The sequence below is a fragment of the Pelobates fuscus genome, chromosome 2 (genome assembly GCF_036172605.1).
Source record: "Pelobates fuscus isolate aPelFus1 chromosome 2, aPelFus1.pri, whole genome shotgun sequence".
In the NCBI taxonomy this organism is placed as follows: Eukaryota; Metazoa; Chordata; class Amphibia; order Anura; family Pelobatidae; genus Pelobates; species Pelobates fuscus.
Window position 1 is genome coordinate 32,184,097 of NC_086318.1, and position 19,843 is coordinate 32,203,939.

Here is a 19,843-nt window from a genome sequence, read left to right on the forward strand (position 1 = left end):
GCCCGGCGCTGGATAAAGATAAGTGGCTGAAGGGTTTTAACCCCTTCAGCCCAGTGGGAGGGGGGGACCTAAGGACTAAACGAGTTTGTTTTCCTGGCACTATAGTGGTCCTCTAATTCTAGGATGGAAATATGCTTGACGGCCTCAACATTGATGTAAAGAGAAAGGAGAAATGTAAGGAGAAAGACTTATGCTGTGGATTAAACTTACTTTGGTCTTCTGAATCGTGTTCTGCACTACTGCTCACATTAAAGTCATTCTCTATGGTCTCGCTGCCAGGTATCTCCAGGCATTCAAAGATATCTAAAAAGAAAGTCAAGACAAGCCACTGTTATCAAACCTCTCATGTTTCTGAATCCAATAAAGAAATATAAAAAAAAAATATCTAATCTATACAATTGAAAGGCTCAACAGTAGTAGGGATCGACAGATTATCGGTTTTACCGATATTATCGGCGATATTCGGTATTTTCGGCAATATCGGTATCGGCCAATTCAGATACTGATATTGCCGATAATATATAACAGGACCGCTAGGCTCATTACAAGCCCGGCGGTCCGGGGGGCGGCAAGTGTTTACTTACCTCCCAGCAGTTCCTCCAGCTCCCCAGTGTAAATCTCGCGAAACCCGCGGCCGTCAGAGCGTTGCCACAGGTTACCATGGCAACGCTCCGCGCAGCACGCTGGCCGCGAGACTTACACTGGGGAGCTGCTGGGAGGTAAGTAAACGCTTGCTGCCGGTGCCCCGACAGCTCAGCCAATGCCACTGGACCACCAGGGATTGCTATATCCCGCCTCCCGGGCCAAGTAACAAGCAGGGATGGGGGACAACAAAAATAAATAATAATTAAATATTAAAAAATAAAATAATTTTATAAAAAATGCCCCCTCGCACACACACTCCATTATATACACATACACTACACAAACACACTGTGTATATAATGCAGTGTGTTTGTATAGTGTGTGTATATAATGCACACTATACAAACACACACTATACAAACACATTGCATTATATACACACACACTATACAAACATTGCATTATATACACACACACTATACAAACACATTGCATTATATACACACACGCTATACAAACACATTGCATTATATACACACACACTATACAAAATATTGCATTATATACACACACACACACACTATACAAACACATTGCATTATATAAACACACTACACAAACACTGCATTATATACAGTGTTTGTGTAGTGTGTTTGTATAGTGTGTGTATATAATGCAGTGTGTTTATATAATGCACACTACACAAACACTATACAAACACACACTGCATTATATAATCACACTATATTCACTATACACACACTACACAAATACACCCACACACTCTGCATTCATTATATGTACACACACTACACAAATAAACACTTTGCATTTAGTATATACAGCATTTACTTTACACACACTAGACAAACACACACTGCATCCACTACACACACACACACTGCATCCACTACACACACACTACACAAACACACACTGCATCCACTACACACAAACTACACAAACACACACTGCATCCACTACACACACACACTACACAAACACACACTGCATCCACTACACACACACACTACACAAACACACACTGCATCCACTACACACACACACACTGCATCCACTACATCCACTACACACACTGCATCCACTACACACACACTACACACACTGCATCCACTACACACACACTACACACACACTGCATCCACTACACACACTGCATCCACTACACAAACACTGCATCCACTACACACACACACACGCACACTACACAAACACTGCATCCACTACACACATCTGAGGAGTGGCCACTTGGAGGGGTCCCTAGGGGCAATGTAAACACATTAAGCTTTAGTTGTTCTGGTGACTATAGCGTCCCTTTAATAATAATAATAATAACAACAAAGTATTTAACCAGGAAAGGTACATTCAGATTACTCTGGTTTTCAAGTACGTCCTGGAGATGTTACCTTAGCCCAAACTAATCCAATGGAATCTCACTGATTAAGGGTCAGAAAATGGCAAGGACTCTCTTCAACCCTGCATTGTTGGGGAGTGTGACAAAACACACAAAATAACCATATATAACTAAACTGACCTTGATTATCTGCCCCTTCAAGGTCCCAACCTTCTGGATCAGAGTCATCACCAATGTAAATCTTGTCAGCGCTATCAACTGGTGCTGGGCTCTCAATGCATACTTCTACACCTGAAAAAAATTACAGTTGAATATTGTGCAAAAAATAACTGCAGTGCTTTATAAAAAATTAAATATTAAAAAAAAACAAAAAACAGAATGCCCAATTTTCTAAATACTTTCATTATTGGCAGACTAGTATATCTAACATTGAAGGAGTAAACACGAAGGGTAAAGTAATTAACATAAGGGGCAATAAAATCAAAGCAGCTCACCTTGATTGTGAATGACATCACGGCCTTCTGGCTCATCAACATCACTTGTGCACACATTATCCAAGGCATCCACAGTTGCTAGACTTTCTGTACATATTGGTAACTCTGAAAGCAATTACAATAACCGCAGCATTATTTTAAAGGGGGAGGGGGGGGGGGGGGGGGGGGGCAAGTGTGCAAAATGTGAGAAGTCCATCCCCAGAACTATGTTAGAAACATGTTTAAAGTAAAGCAAAAACATTAAAGAAGAAGAAAAAATAAACAAATGCATGTATTGGATTCTTTCACACAGCAGGCTCTGCCTGTTTAACACCAATATACAATGTTCACAAGTTCTATGGAATAGTAATCGGTCAGTCTTGCATGTACTTTAACCCCTTAAGGACACATGACGTGTGTGACACGTCATTATTCCATTTTATTCCAGAAGTTTGGTCCTTAAGGGGTTAATAAGCTGTTGAAACTACAAATGGTTCATAAAAGGAGCAGATTATTTTAATTCGCCCCTCGCACCTCCCCACTTTCATTAAATGTACAATTCCTTTTCAACTGTAGAAGTTCAATAAAAGAAATGGTTACTCATCAAAAACTTCATTTGAGGATTGAAATATACTTGGACTACCTCAACACAGATGTGAGGAGAACGATTTAGATGCAGGAAATAATATGCTGTGGATTAAACTTACTTTGGGCTTCTAAATCGTGTTCTGCACTACTGCTCATATTAAAGTCATTCTCTATGGTCTCGCTGCCAGGTATCTCCGGGTATGCGGTGTACTCAAAGACATCTAAAAAGAAAGCCACTATTATCAAACACTCCAGCTTTTACATCCAATAAGAAAAAATATCCAAAAAGCTATACAAATAAAAGATTTGACAATAAGATACAATGAATCTGTTATTTTTTTTTTGTCAATCTTTATTTTTATTGTGCAAATAATGAACAGAACAAGCTTGCTGCGTCATGACAGCGTTACAAGCCCAATTTTAACATGAGATAACAGTGTCATGGTATACAGATTTCTTGAAAAATTTTTGTGGATGTAAGTGAATACTTGGTCGTCGAGTACGTCTACTGTAAATAAGCAGAAACCAGCTAACTATCTTGTGAGAGGGTTTGCTTTATGATATCTCTCGCAAAACTAAAAACATTAAAAATGTTGGAATAAGCTAGAAATAACATTGGCATTAATTAAGTTGTCAATCGTTTGACATATGACAGTAAAACAATGTGAGAATAACATTTGCAGGGCGCATAGCTGCGGCATATGATGAGTGTAGCTGATGTGGCTGTGGGGGGCAGTAGTTGTCAGCATATTATAGGTAACCTAAAGTTTGGTCCTGAAACATAATGATTCGCCATGCATGGGTGTTCATGAAATCCGCGGCGGCTGCGTTCCTCCCTAGTGGGCGCGTGGATCCAGCCGTGTCTGTCGCTGTGGTGAGTGCAGTCATGGGGAGGTTCAATAGTCCTAGTGCCTCCGTGGCCTCCTGCATGTTATGGACTATGTGAGAGCTGCCTCCTCGTTCAACCAGAAGGGTGTGCCCTGGTCCCCAGCGGTACCGGATTTGGTGTTGTCGTAGGAGGGATGTGAATGGGCCCAGGGATCTCCTCCACGCCAATGTCCCCCCTGAGAGATCAGAGAAGAAGGAAAGTGTCATCCCCTCAAAGGTAAGTGTTGGTTGGCCTCTAACAGCTGCCATGATTGCTTGCTTGTCACTGATGGACTGAAACCGGACTATGAGGTCCCCTGTGGCGGTTGGTGGGGCTCTCGCTGACTTTGGTAGGCGGAATATGCTATCGAGGGTGATTGCCTTGGCTGCTTTCGGGGTCACTAGTGTGGTGAGAAGCCTTCTGGCCAGATGTGGTAGTTCCGCCTCTGGGACGGAGTCCAGGACTCCCCTAAGTTTTAGGTTGTTACGGCGAAGTTTATCCTCTTGGGAGGCAAGTAGCTGCTCATGGAGCAGGGTTTGCTGCTTTAGGCTATGTACTGCCGCTTGTAATTCTGCAATCTGTGTTGTGTGATTATTGGCGGTGGCTTCCACAGCTCCCAGCCTGGCTGTGATGAGTTTAAAATCCTCTCTAAGTAGGGCCACATCTGCAGCTATTTTTCTATGGTGGTCTGCCATGAGTTCCCCTAAAGCCTCCATAGTCACTGGGGTGGGTGCTTTCATGGGTGGCTGTGCCTGTACCAGCGCCTGTACCTGTATGGTCTGGGGCTGTGGGGGGTCCCCATCCTCTCCTTCAGACGTCCCATCCGAAAAATCGGAGCATCCGCCATGCATGGCCGCCATGTGCGCTCCGGTTGCGGCCTGTGCTTGCCGCCACAGCGCCCTGATATCCATGCTTTGTCGGGGGTTTTCGGCTTTCGCCTTTTTCGTTTTTCGACCCATTGAGGATGTGTGGGTCTCGATGGGTATCTGGAGCGGAGTTGGGTTGTGTTTGCTCGTTTGTATAAGGGGTTTGTTGGCTCAATTGTCGGGAGCCCCGCTACCATGCGACCGTCCGCTTTGCCTGCTAAGCTCCGCCTCCGCTACCACTATTTTTTAATTGCACTTATGTGGACCCTTTCTTTCTCCTGAATCTGTTATTTGCCTTTTTTAATTTCACTAGCTTCTTAGGCCATAGATATCTGCCCAAAATGATTCAAACATGTTATATCCCCCTGGGAAAGTTCTTACTGTTACCACATGGATTCAAACAGCCCTACATGTGTTATTAGAATACAATTTATACATTTTGACTTTTCTTTTTTACTTTTAAAAGCAACATTACAACATTGCAAAGACGAGGATTCATTGCATAATCTGAACCAACTCTAAGGGGTAAGACTGGCTTAGAACTGCAGGATCTTGTTATTGCAGATCTGCCCAGAGAGCGGTTAATCAGTCTCAACAGTACAGGAGTCCCAAGAGGATTGGGTCCTGGGAGAATCAAGCCAAGGATTTGCCAGTAAATTCACACTGCCCATCCTAAGTGATCAGTGTAACTGTTCTTACACCCTTCAAACTCCAGTTGAGCAGACTTTGTGGGATAATCATGCCCCTGTTGTGAAAGGGGATTGCAGGCAGACCCACTAAATTGTGCACCGAGAAAAACTGAAGGAAAGTCCTTTTTTCTTTTGTTTGTTTTTACTTATTTTTTTCATTATTCTACAATGCACTAAAATTAGAGGATCCTTTTAACCCTATAGTTTCATCTCTATGATAAGGTATAACAAAGACTAAATTAGCTTATGGAGAAGTCTACCAAGGGTTCAATAAAACCATGGCAGTCTTGTGAAAGATATAAACCTATGCCCCTCCATCTTGTCTCGTACTACTAGTTTCAATCGTTTTTCAAGGATAAGAAGTTATTGTGTACGTGCAGCAGATATCAAATTCTTTTACTTCCACAAAACCTAAGGACTCTGCTAAGCAATAACGATCTGAGGTCGCATGACTGATTAATTACAGGAATGCTATATGAAACTAGTTACTTCTTGCCTAAACTGTATACATACCCTTTGTTCTCCCATTAAAGATCAGTAGTTTGAATACACTGTGTGTGTGTGTGTCTGTGTGATTACTTCTCCGAGATCGTAGCTACTATTCTAATTAGGAAACCTCGAAATATACAAGAGATCAGGAGTTTCCCAGACAGTCTTTTTTTGTCAATTCTCACTTCTGAAAACTAGTGTGTTGGATGCCATCAGTCATCAATAGTAATGTTTTTCTTCGCTTGTTTAATCAAAACTAAATGTGCTTTATGATTAAATTACATGTACTCTAATGAACTACGACATACAAACTTATACTTCTGTGATTAAAGTGTGCAGTAGTGAATTCACAAATGAATGGCAAAAGATTATTCAGTTTAGCTTTATAATTTGACAATTTAAAAGGCGTATATATTGTGCAGTTTGGGTTTAATTTATTTCAAGTTGGTATTTAGTAAAAATCCCATAACATCAATTTGAGATAACTTCCTCCTTCCCCAAGAAAAAAAAAAAGACACAAACAAATTTCAAATTTTCATGTACCACTATCGATGCGATTGAAATAAAAGGCAAAGAAACTATATTTCAAGTGATCTCTTTTAATACATATGCACGTGTCAACCACATATTAAGATTTTAAAGGGAATTATTTCAGGATTGTATTTTTGAGGTGTTTCAATTATTGTAGTTGAACTCTTTCCTCTAATTTTAGTAGTGGACTATCCTTTATACAGTTCTGTCTATGAACTATTCTATTTTTGCCTATATTTTGCCGTTCATTTGTGAATTCACTACTGCACACTTTAATTACACAAGTATAAGTTTGTATGTCGTAGTTCATTAGACTGTGCATCTGAGTACATGTACTCAACCCCTTAAGGACCAAACTTCTGGAATAAAATGGAATCATGACATGTCAGACATGTCATGTGTCCTTAAGGGGTTAATCATACAGTTCTGTCTATGAACTGGTCACCAGAAAGGTTTGTAGTGCCTTTGTATAATTTTATAAAATCACCATTTAAAAAAATAAATAAAAAATAAAAAAATGTCCCCTCTAGAGTAAATAGTCTACACTTTCTTAATAGTAAAAAGAATTCTAAAAGTAGATTCATTGCCCATTTTTCTGTGTATTCATCTCTAATATTTCTTGTTTTGAGAGACCCTCAATATAACAATATAGCCCAGATAAGATGGATTGAACAAGACTTACCCTGATGTTCTGCTCTTTCCAAATCACCATCATGATCACAGATTTTACTTGTATACACAATGTCCATATCACCAACTGGTGGGTGGCTCTCTGTATATAATTGTACATCTGGGAAGAAGAAATTAATTACATACAGGAGGATCCTGCAGGGTCTAGCAAGCAATTAACAGAGCTAGATAGAAGGCATTCTAAATTAAACACAATTTGCAATACAGAACGTTTCAACATTAGATGATGTTTTACAGGAAGTGTTTAGGAAGGCTGTGAAAGTCACATGCAGGGGGTGTGACTAGGGCTGCATAAACAAAGTGATTTAACTCCCAAGTAGCAGAGAATTGAGCAGTGAAACTGCAGAGGTATGATCTATACACCAAAATGGCTTCATTAAGCTAAAGCTGTTTTGGTGATTATAGGGTCCCTTTAAATAGCAAGTTTAGGTATTCCATCCTATATTCAGCAATAAGGGGAAATTGACTGAAAATGTATGCTGTAAACAAAATCAGGCTAACCTTGATCAAAGACTTGATAACCAGCTTCTGGATAACAGACATCACTATTGCAAACATTGTCCGAATCATCCACTGACGCTGGATTCTCTGTGCATTCCAATAAGTCTGAAAGTAAACGTATAGTTATTGCAGAGGACCCGAGGTTAAATTGTATGGAATGCTAAAAAGTTGTTTCATGGAGGGATTAAGAATTTAATGCAATCCTTCAAAAACGAGCCACAGCCCTCTCACCACATATATCCAAAACTGTATTTAGTTTTTTTTAACCTTTTCAATGCTACCTGTCCTGTGAGAAATGAGCGAATACATCCCACTTGTTATGACTGCCACTTGAACGTCTGGAAAAATAAGATAACCCAAACTCTGGATATAATTACTTCAACAAAGCGGTCAAGCTTACACTTTTTACAAATAGCCTTTTGCCCGCTTTACTTAAAAGTACACAATGTATTTACAAAATGAAGTAGTTAAACGTTAATAACAGAATTAAACATTAATCTGGCAACAAATCCATGCTTATTTTCACTAGATTAACAGTACAACTCATCTAGAAGACCATTAAGAAATTTACTGATTGTGGGTCAGACCACAGCAAGAACATCCTTACGTTATGACCTGCCTACGGTAGCCTGAAAAATATACTGGAGAAATAAAAAGAACCCAAATATCAGTCTACCAGGAATATAATATATTTTTTGTCATTTCTCACAACCTGTAGATTATACGTTTAAAGGCTCTCTTGCATAGTATCTTGCAGGAGATTAGATACCACAGGCAGGGTCATCAAATCCTTTTGTATAAGTATATCTTCCGTAAAACTGTTAAATAAATAAATCTTATTGGAGCATGGTCTCCCAAATCTGCACTGCATAGTTCCGAAGAAATTGACAATTATTATATGATTTATTTTTTTGTAAATCTTAATTCTTAATCCAAAAAGTATGTAGGCATTGTTCAGTCAAAAAGTTAAGTACAATAACAACAATACAATATTGAACAACAAGCCGACATAGTAGCCAGTAGTATTAACAGTAGGATTAAGTGTTTTATAATCAATGTTATTACATGCAGCTATGCTAAAGCAAATGCTGAGCCGTCTACCCAGAGAAGAAGATATTAGGTGAAAGTGGAGTTTCACAGGGTAGTATATGCTATGCACCTATGCGTTATTACACCGCCTCCGATTTTCCATTGCCGCCATGTGGAACAGAATCTGGGCCTGGTCGCATCGCAGTCAGCTCCTGTTCTATTCCAGCGACACGGATGTCATGGGCAGGTGTACTGACACTCTACTGGTCTCTTCCTTGAACGCAGAGATGCCTACTGCGATGTTGCAGCAAGGGTCACCCAGAAGGGCTTTCAAGGTACCCTCTGTCAGCAGATGCCTCTCGGCTCGCACTGTTGGTAAGTCGGCTCTTGCCCTTGGTTGGTGTCTCCAATTACCCCATATCAGACAGATTATTCACTGGACGAGTGGGCCAGTCCATCCGATATCGGCGCTGGGTCAATATAATATTTAATACATGACAATACCTTCCTGTGCTTTTGAGTGCCGCCTGACACTACACACTCTTGCCATTTAATTTACTTTCTTAAATTGCAAATTATTTTTTTGAATTTTTTTTTAAATCTGTAAATTTTATTGACATTTCAATATAGTGACACATGAACAAGGATACATGAAGTTTCACTATACAAATCTTGAACAAACAATACAATTTCTGCTCTCCATGTAATAACATCATTTACAAAGCAAAGTTACAAAACATAACATAGTAACAAATAGAAAACTGGAACTGTGTCTGTAACAAGTTTCTCTTCATCCAGTAGTGTATCAGTATTAGATAGAATATTGCACCATGTGACTTTAAATCCCCCCCTCCTCCCCCCCCTTAACACTTCCCCGCAAACCTTTAAAGTCCAAGTATTATCAAGGTCAATACTTCAAGTATATTGGTTCATGTCCCCAAAAATCCATGAGGCATTTTTGGCCAAATTAAAGCAATATTCAATTTCTCTTTTTTGCTTTAAATGTGAGAACTTTTAGTGTATCTTTGTATTTTCAGTTCTGCGCTATTAGTGGTTTTAATGTTAAAAATATAATATATAACAAATTTACTTTGGGACATTCTTATATGGCTAGGGTAGAAGCCCAAGAGGGCTCACTGTGTTCCTTTATATATTGATAGAACACCTTGCATATTGGACTAGTCTTCAGGCAACCTCACCAAATGTGAGCATGAGATACCTCCATACCACATCCCCTCCAACAATTCCTGGAAACATGCAAGAGAGTCTTTATGTTTGTTTGTGTATATTATCATGTATCGCATTGCAAAAAATCTTTTTCTTCCTATTAATGCGTTACCATGGCTTTGCATTTTGTTAGTCTGTTATTTGCAATCTTTCCTTTATCAGTTGAGTTAACAAAATGTGCCCTACTTGTAGGTTTTTTAACTCGAAGGTACTACATAAATGCTTAAATGAGGCCATTGAGGAACCCACATATATTGCGTACCACTTTAAGGTCTCTCCTTTCCCAACTGCCTAGATTAAAGTCAGGGATCCCTTGACTCCGTGTCTGGATAGGTGCCACTCTAGATATAGTCGGAACCAGTGGCGTCACTAGGGGGGGGCCATGGCCCCCCCGCACATTATGCTGTGCCCCCCCCAAATGCCAGCAACCGGCTGGCTAGGTGTTTGAATTATATTCCCTGGGGCTGTAACAGTGTGTGACAGCCCGAGGGAATGCAGGGCAGAGCAGCTGGAGCGGTGCTGGGGGCTGTCTGGGGCTGGAGGGAGCACTGACAGGCTCCCCGGCACAGGCCCCGCCCCCAAACGAAGCCACGCCTCCTGCACACAAGCAGCAGCCCATGCTGGAAAGGATGCAAGATGGCTGCCTGACCCCCAGCAACAGCCTCCAGTGACAGGTAGGCTTAGTGAGTGTGAGTGTCTGTGTGTCTGGACTCAGCCTCCCTACCACCCTCCCCACCACCCTCAGCCTCACCACCCTCCCCACCAGCCTCAGCACCCCACACCACCCTCAGCCTCCCCACCCTCCCCAATAACCTCAGCCCCACCACCCCCCACCACTCTCGGCCTCCCCACCCTCCCCAATAACCTCAGCCCCACCAGCCTCCCCACCACCCTCAGCCTCCCGAATACCCTCAGCTCCACCACCCTCCCCACCACCCTCAGCCTCAGCACCCCCCACCACCCTCTGCCTCACCACCCTCCCCACCAGCCTCAGCACCCCACACCACCCTCAGCCTCCCCACCCTCCCCAATAACCTCAGCCCCACCACCCCCCACCACCCTCAGCCTCCCCAATAACCTCAGCCCCACCACCCTCAGCCTCCCCACCCTCCCCAATAACTTCAGCTTCCCCACCCTCCCCAATACCCTCAGCCCCACCACCCTCAGCCTCCCCACCCCCACCACCCTCCCCAATAACGTCAGCCTCCCCAATAACCTCAGCCCCACCACCCTCAGCCTCCCCACCCTCCCCAATACCCTCAGCCTCCCCACCCTCCCCAATAACCTCAGCCTCCCCACCCTCCCCAATACCCTCAGCCCCACCACCCTCCGCCTCAGCACCCCACACCACCCTCAGCCTCAGCAGCCCCCCACCACCCTCAGCCTCCCCACCCTCCCCAATAACCTCAGCCTCCCCACCCTCCCCAATAACCTCAGCCTCCCCACCCTCCCCAATAACCTCAGCCTCCCCACCCTCCCCAATAACCTCAGCCTCCCCACCCTCCCCAATACCCTCAGCCCCACCACCCTCGACACCACCCTCAGCCTCAGCACCCCCCACCAGCCTCAGCACTCCCCACCACCCTCAGCCTCCCCACCCTTCCCAATACCCTCAGCCTCAGCACCCCCCACCAGCCTCAGCCTCCCCACCCTCCCCAATACCCTCAGCCTCCCCACCCTTCCCAATACCCTCAGCCCCACCACCCTCAGCCTCAGCACCCCCCACCACCCTCAGCCACCCCACCCTCCCCAATAACCTCAGCCTCCCCACCCTCCCCAATACCCTCAGCCCCACCACCCTCAGCACCCCACACCACCCTCAGCCCCCCCCACCACCCTCAGCCTCCCCACCCTCCCCAATACCCTCAGCCCCACCACCCTCAGCCTCACCCCCTCACCACCCTCAGCCCCCCCCACCACCCTCAGCCTCAGCACCCCCCACCACCCTAAGCCTCAGCACCCTCAGCCTCACCACCCCACCACCCTCAGCATCACCACCTCACCATCCTCAGCATCACCCACCCCAACCACCCGCATCACCCCCTCACCATCCTCAGCATCACCCTCCACCCCCCTCAGCCTCACGCCCTCAGCCTCACGCCCTCAGCCTCACGCCCTCACCTTCTCACATCACCCCCCTCCTTCTCACATCACCCCCCTCACACACAACACACTTCAGTCTCAGACAAAAACGCAAACATGCTCACAGAGACATACATTCTCACACACAAGGATACTCTCTGTCAGACACACTCTCAGGCACATACACAGGTACTATGCATCAATGTGTATATGTGACACTTTTTTGTTAGTGGGGCCTCATGTTTGAGTTACGCCTAAGGCCTCAAAGTCTAGAGCCGCCTCGACTCAGCAGTCTGTGTGTGTGTGTATGGACTCAGCAGTCTGTGTGTGTGTGTATGGACTCAGCAGTCTGTGTGTGTGTGTATGGACTCAGCAGTCTGTGTGTGTGTGTATGGACTCAGCAGTCTGTGTGTGTGTGTATGGACTCAGCAGTCTGTGTGTGTGTGTATGGACTCAGCAGTCTGTGTGTGTGTGTATGGACTCAGCAGTATGTGTGTGTGTGTATGGACTCAGCAGTCTGTGTGTGTGTGTATGGACTCAGCAGTCTGTGTGTGTGTGTATGGACTCAGCAGTCTGTGTGTGTGTATGGACTCAGCAGTCTGTGTGTGTCTGTATCTAGGACTCAGCAGTCTGTATGTCTGTGTGTGTGTGTGTGTGTGTGTGTTGGATTCAGCAGTCTGTGTGTAAGTGTAAAAATCAGCCTGTGTGCATTCAGCAACATCTGTGTGTGTGTGTATTCAGAAGTTTCTCGGTGTTCGTATTTGTGTACTGTGTGTATGTACTCAGCAGTCTATCAATAATTAAAATTTGTATTCCTGTGAGTTGTTGTGTAGGAAGAGCCCCAGTGCACTGCTTTGCCCGGGGGCCCTTAACACTGTTAAGATGGTACTGCTTGTGTGTGTCAGTGAGCTTCTATTTAGTGAGCATGTGTGTGTCCCTGAACTTCTTTGTAGTGAGCCTTGTGTTTATACAAGTGAGTTTGTCTGTAGTAAGCCTGTGTGCGAGTCAGAGAGTTTTTTGTCTGTCAGTGAGCCTATTTGTGCATGTCAGTGAGCTTGTGTGCTCACTGTACTATATATATATGTAGGAATGGCATGCATTTTTTTTCCAGGGCTGCTTTCCAGTTTGGCTCTGCCAGCGAGTGCGCTTTACCGCTAAATCATCTGTGTGAGCTGCCGCACACTTTAGCCCTGTTACACGCATCTGGGAGCTGCTGTTGACAGGTATTTGTAGTCTAGAGATTGGGACATATATGCTCAGCTATCTGTATAATACTATAGTGCTGTTCTCTGTATAATACAGGTCTGTGTCTGTATAATATCCTGGGACAATCAGTGTTCCCTGTATAGTGCTGCTCTCTGTCTTGGGATATTATACACAAACAGATCTGTATTTACAGAGAGCACTGACTGTCCCAGGATATTATACACACAGCCATGTATTATACAGAGAGCAGCACTGTACAGGGAGCGCTGAATGTCCCAATTTCTCAAATGTTTGCAACAATGGCACTATTTTAAGGGAAATGTTTGTTTTTTTTAACCCCTTGAGGACGCTAGACGGTTCAGGACCGTCATCGGCATTTTTCCCTTGCCGACCGACGACGGTCCTGAACCGTCCTAAATTTAAAATGTACTTACCCGATCGCCGTTCCCCGGCGGCGATCGGCGGTGCTCCCGGTGTGGGGAGACTGCCTGCAGCCCAGACAGTCTCCCCATGGCGGTTTAGGACCCCTGGGGCCATGTGATCGCCCAACAGGGCGACCACATGGTCACAATAGGTGTCCTAGTCTCTGCCTGCAGGGGGACTGTCTGTGCTGACAGGCAGTCTCCCTGCAACTGTAAAATCATAAAAAAATTTAAAGTGAAAGTTAATTACAAAAAAATATTATATATGTGTATATATCATATATATAATGTCATACTAAGTGTATTTTTATATTAATATGTACATATATTAATATAAAAATACACTTATAATTAATTTACACACGTATATATATAATATATATAATAACTATATATATTGTATATATATATTATTATAAAATACGAATAATAAATAATTTAAATTAAAAAAATTAAAAATAATAAAAATTAAAAAAATATATATATCTATACGAAATTTTATTCTAACTGTATTTTGATATTAATATATATATATATATATATTTATATCAAAATACACTTAGAATGAAATTGTATATATATCTATGTATATATAAATAAATAAAAAGAATACAAACTATTCATATGTCCATATACAAAATTACATAAATAATTATATAAATATACACGTAGACTTCAAATATATAAATATGCATATATATTTAAATTCTACGTGCGTATTTATGTAATATTTTTACATAATTAAGTTATTTTATTGATTGCAATTTAAGGGACCTGCCTGCCAACCCAGGCCGAAAGTCCAGAGAATTTAATTTGCTATCACTGTATTTTACTCTGTAACGTTCTACGACACCCTAAAACCCAGTGGCGTACATACCAGGGTCGCAGGGGTCGCGGCTGCGACCGGGCCCGGCCCACCAAGGGGCCCGGCCGCCCCTGCGACCCGGTATGTACGCTCTGGGCCAGCCTCTTCTCCTGGGGGGCCCAGGAGCCGGCCACCTCCGGGCCCCCCGAGGCTGGCCCTGCTTACACCCGGCGGCCGGTCAGGCTGGCTGGTGCGCGAGGGAGCACTTTCCCCTGAGTGCTTCCTCTTCAGCTCCCTCGCGCACCGCACTGATACCGGAGCCGGAAGATGACGTCATCTTCCGGCGCCGGTATCAGTACGCGGCGCGCGAGGGAGCTGAAGAGGAAGCATTCAGGGGAAAGTGCTCCCTCGCGCGCCCGCCAGCCTGCCTGCCCGCCGGGTGACCGCCCCCCCCTCCAGGAGCCCAGCAGCACCACTGGACCCCAGGGAATCCCCTCAGCACTCCAAAAGGTAAGGAGGCTGGGGGGATTAAATTAAAAAAAAAATGTGTTAGTGTGTGTGTGTGTGTGTGTGTGTGTGTTACTGTGAGTGTTAGTGTGTGTGTGTGTGTGTTACTGTGAGTGTTAGTGTGTGTGTGTGTGTTACTGTGAGTGTTAGTGTGTGTGTGTGTTACTGTGAGTGTTAGTGTGTGTGTGTGTGTTACTGTTAGTGTGTGTGTGTTACTCTGAGTGTTAGTGTTACTGTGAGTGTTAGTGTGTGTGTGTGTTACTGTGAGTGTTAGTGTGTGTGTTAGTGTTACTGTGAGTGTTAGTGTGTGTGTGTGTTAGTGTTACTGTTAGTGTGTGTGTGTGTTAGTGTTACTGTTAGTGTGTGTGTGTGTTAGTGTTACTGTGAGTGTTAGTGTGTGTGTTAGTGTTACTGTGAGTGTTAGTGTGTGTTAGTGTTACTGTGTGTTACTGTGTGTGTTAGTGTTACTGTGAGTGTGTTACTGTGTGTGTTAGTGTTACTGTGAGTGTTAGCGTGTGTGTTAGTGTCAGTGAGTGTGTGTCTGCTAGTGAGTGTGTTACTGTGTGTGTCTGTTACTGAGTGTGTTTGTGTTAGTGAGTCTGTTTGATGTCTGTTAGTGAGTGTGTGTTTGTCAGTGAGAGTGTATGTTTTGTAAGTGAGTGTGTATGTATGTCTGTCGCTGAGTGTGTCTGTTAGCTAGTGTGTATGCGTCTGTTCATGAGAGTGTGTGTGTGTCTTCAGCACTTACCTTTTTCCAGCGCCGGACTCCCTTGGCGCTGGGGATCCCTCCGCCGCTCAGCTCCGAATGCGCATGCACGGCAAGAGCCGTGCGCGCATTCAAACCGCCCATAGGAAAGCATTGCTCAATGCTTTCCTATGGACGTTGTGTCTTAGAATCGCGGAAGCTCCTCTAGCGGCTGTCAGTGAGACAGCCGCCAGAGGCTGGATTAACCCTCAGTGAAACAGTTTCTCTGAAACTGCTATGCTTTTAGCTGCAGGGTTAAAACTAGAGGGACCTGACACCCAGACCACTTCATTGAGCTGATGTGATCTGGGTGTCTGTAGTGGTCCTTTAAGTGTGTGCATCTGCATGCACTGGTGTACATACCGCGGTCGCAGGGGTCGCAACCCTGCAACACCTGCGACCAGGTGCCCGCCGCCATGTGTTGCGGCCCCGGCCTGTGCAGAGTAAGCGTGCGGGGGGGGGGCCCACGGATTAATTTTCGCACCGGGGCCCCATAGGTCATGTGTACGCCACTGCTAAAACCTGTACATGGGGGGTACTGTTTTACTCGGGAGACTTCGCTGAACACAAATATTAGTGATTCAAAACAGTAAAACATATCACAGCGATGATATTGTCAGTGAAAGTGACTTTTTTTTTTGCATTTTTCACACACAAACAGCACTTTTACTGATGATATAATTGTTGTGATACATTTTCCAGTTTTGAAACACTAATATTTGTGTTCAGCAAAGTCTCCTGAGTAGAACAGGACCCCCCATGTACAGGTTTTATAGCGTTTTTGAAAGTTACAGGGTCAAATATATGGGTCAAATATTTTTACATTGAAAATGGCCAGGTTGGTTACGTTGCCTTTGAGAGCGTATGGTAGCCCAGGAATGAGAATTACCGCCATGATGGCATACCATTTGCAAAAGAAGACACCCCATTTGCAATACCTTGGGTTATTTCCAGTCTTTTGTAGTAACCACTTAGTCACAAACACTGGCCAAAATTAGCGTTCAATTTAGTTTTTTACTTTTTTCACACACAAACAAATATGAACGCTAACTTTGGCCAGTGTTTGCGACTAAGTGGCTACTAAAAAAGTCTGGACATACCCCATATTGAATACCCTGGGTTGTCTACTTTTTAAAAAAAATGTACATGTGGGGTGTTATTTAGCAATTTATGACAGATAATAGTGTTACAATGTCACTATTGATACATTTTAAAAATGTATGTTTTGAAACCGCAATATCCTACTTGTACTTATAGCCCTATAACATGCAAAAAAATAGCAAAAAGCATGTAAACACTGGGTATTTTTGAACTCAGGACAACATTTTGAATCTATTTAGCAGTTTTTTTCATTCGCTTTTGTAGATGAGTAAAAGATTTTTCACATAAAATTCAAAAAACGTGTATTTTTTTCAATTTTTCATCATATTTTTTCATTTTTAAAAAATTAAATTACATGAGGTTATATAAATAATGGTATGTAAAGAAAGCCCCTTTTGTCCTGAAAAAAAAAATATATAATTTGTATGGGAACAGTAAATGAGAGAGCGGAAAATTACAGCTAAACACAAACACCACAAAAGTGTCAAAAAGATGCCTGGTCGCAAATGTACAACATCGCAAAAAAAGTCCGGTCCTTAAGGGGTTAATAATCCCTGGTGGAAAATAATGAATCCTCCACCAGGGATTATTAAAAAAAAAACAAAAAAAAAAACCATTGTGTCGGGGGCGGGGCTTAACATGCGGCAGGGGCGGGGTCAAACTGCGGCGAGGGCGGGGTTAAATGTGCCCCCCTACTTTAGTCCCTGGCCCACCATGTGCCCCCCCTAAAAATGAATCCTAGAGACGCCACTGGTCGGAACAAAGGAAAATCTGTCAATGGTACTTTTGACCATAGCAAACGAGATATCCTTATTGGATAATCTATATAGTGTCCTGCACATCTATCCATTGTTTGATGGCTGTAAACGAAATAGGACTCCAATTTTGGTACCCCCATTCCTCCCTGTGTTTTTCTCCCGATATATTATGTTCTTTGCCACTATGTGTTCGTTATATGCATTAATAAATTATTGATGGACATTAGTATTTGCCTGAGCTGTTTAATTAGGAATGTTAAAGGGATAGTTTGGGATACATACAAGAACCTTCGTAAAATCGTAATTTTAACAGCAGCAACCATCGGGGCCAGGAGGTTTTCCCCTAGTGTTGTTGTAACTTCTTGCAATGTAATAGGAGTCAATAACCTTAGTGCTTCGGAGGGTGTAATTTGGTGTAGCTGTAATGTATTCAAAAGAAGAATCTCAGCTGTTTAGGGCTGATGAGTTGCCTCATATTTTCCAAAAAGAATAGAAGACATCATAATATTTAGCACACATTAACCATGGTATGATATTATGGCCGCAACAGTTTATTTAATTTATTGCCTAGTATTTTACCTGCAGAATAAAATTGGATTTTTAGTTTCCCAAACAAATTCTGTGCGTTCTAGATGTACTTATTTAATTTGCTGGAGAAGATCCTGTGTGGGCTTGGTTTTATGTTAGGTCTCCAGTGTGCCAATTCTGACGGCTAGGTCTGTCATAGTCTGCATTTGTGTGATGCATAAGCTATGAACTTTATGAGCCAGTCATAGGGATTCTGCGGAGGTGTCTGGATTTTCATTTTCTCCCTTGCTATTGTGTTCTATGCCCTACCTCCTCTAAACTGTAAGCTCGTTTTAATAGGGTCCTCATCTACCTCTTGTAAATGTAACTTTGCTATTGTATCATTTGTTAAATTTCCTTTTTAATGTAAAATGCTGCGGAATAGGCTGGTGCTATATAAATACCAACAATAATCCCAGTATTTTGTTTCTCTGGCTTGCACCAGGGAGTCATTTTTACACTATTTATGGAATATATGGGTAGGAGGTCCTATCTGTATCTTAAGTATCAGCGGGCAGTGATGTGACCATGTAATAGTCCCACAGGACATATGTTCCACCTTATTAAGGAGTGGCTTATTTGTGAAAAGAATCTATATGACTGTACTATTCCAAATATAAATATTCCCTTGCCATTGGACCCGATATGCTCTATACATTGTATAGGTTATGTACATGCATAGATTTTCTAAATTTTCAGTATCTTAGCTTGATGAGCTGGTGTGGGAGACCCACATCTGGGTCAAAGAAGTTAAAATAAACAATTGCATAAACCAAATGACGTATAATACAGAGTAAGAGTCAGTCTTGGTCCACTTATAATATCAGCAGTCCGAGACCCACTGAATATTTGAGGGCAGTGAAAAAAAAATAGGACTCCCCTAAATGTACATGAGCGTCAATGCATATTAAACTCAATTAAGTCTAACATGAACATACGGTGAAATACCAATAAATAACACTTTACACGCAAATAGTTATATATAGATACAAAGTTGAGCATCGTATGTGCTTTCCCAGTAACTTTTAAGGTCTAGATCTGGTGGGCCTTGAGGCTGCTTTCTTCCATTCCCTTGTAGGTTTGGTTGCTCCCCCATTTCGTGCCGAAGCGGCACTAGATGCTTTTGATTGTGGGACAAAGTTCCATAACGACAGTAGCTTCTTCCTTTCATCCAGTGAAGTTGTTGTTGTGGTAGAATTGATTGTTGGGGAAACCTCAGTTGTACAGTATCTTGTGTTCACAGAGGATAGTAGTGACAGGACTGAGGTCACTGCACCATTGCAAAGTGTATTGAGTTGAGTGAAATCTGGGAAAATGTGTATGTTGCCATTATACTCTGGTAAATTCTGGCAGATTGTAGAATGAGCATTTTAGGTGTGGACATGTGCTCACTTCCTTAAACTCAACCTGTCCAAAACAGAACTTCTAGTTTTTCCTCCCTCAAGTGCTGCTACTCCTGTGTCTGTCTCCATCCAAGTCAACGGCGCTACTATAACCTCTACCTCGCAGGCTCGCTGCCTAGGGGTTCTTTTTGATTCTGACCTCTCTTTTACTCCCCATATCCAATCGATAGTCAAATCCTGTCGCTTCCAACTCAAGAACATAGCGCGCATCCGCCCATATCTAACGCCGGACGCGGCTAAGATACTGGTTCATGCTGTTGTTCTCTCTCGCCTCGACTACTGCAATCCCCTTCTCACCGGTCTTACGTGTTCCCAGATTGCAACGCTGCAATCTAT

The 19,843-nt window shown here is 43.2% G+C and overlaps 1 protein-coding gene across 1 annotated transcript in view; it reads right to left on the reverse strand.

The window, feature by feature from the left end:
- LOC134586122 (tudor domain-containing 6-like) overlaps positions 1 to 19,843 on the reverse strand; it is a 55,971-nt gene that overhangs the window by 18,673 nt on the left and 17,455 nt on the right. Inside the window, exons 10-14 of the mRNA XM_063441632.1 lie at positions 7,656 to 7,760; positions 7,147 to 7,254; positions 3,141 to 3,242; positions 2,455 to 2,559; positions 2,141 to 2,251 (exon numbers count right to left, since the gene is read on the reverse strand). Of these exons, the coding sequence (XP_063297702.1) occupies positions 2,141 to 2,251; positions 2,455 to 2,559; positions 3,141 to 3,242; positions 7,147 to 7,254; positions 7,656 to 7,760 (531 nt within the window). The remainder of the gene's footprint in view (positions 1 to 2,140; positions 2,252 to 2,454; positions 2,560 to 3,140; positions 3,243 to 7,146; positions 7,255 to 7,655; positions 7,761 to 19,843) is intronic.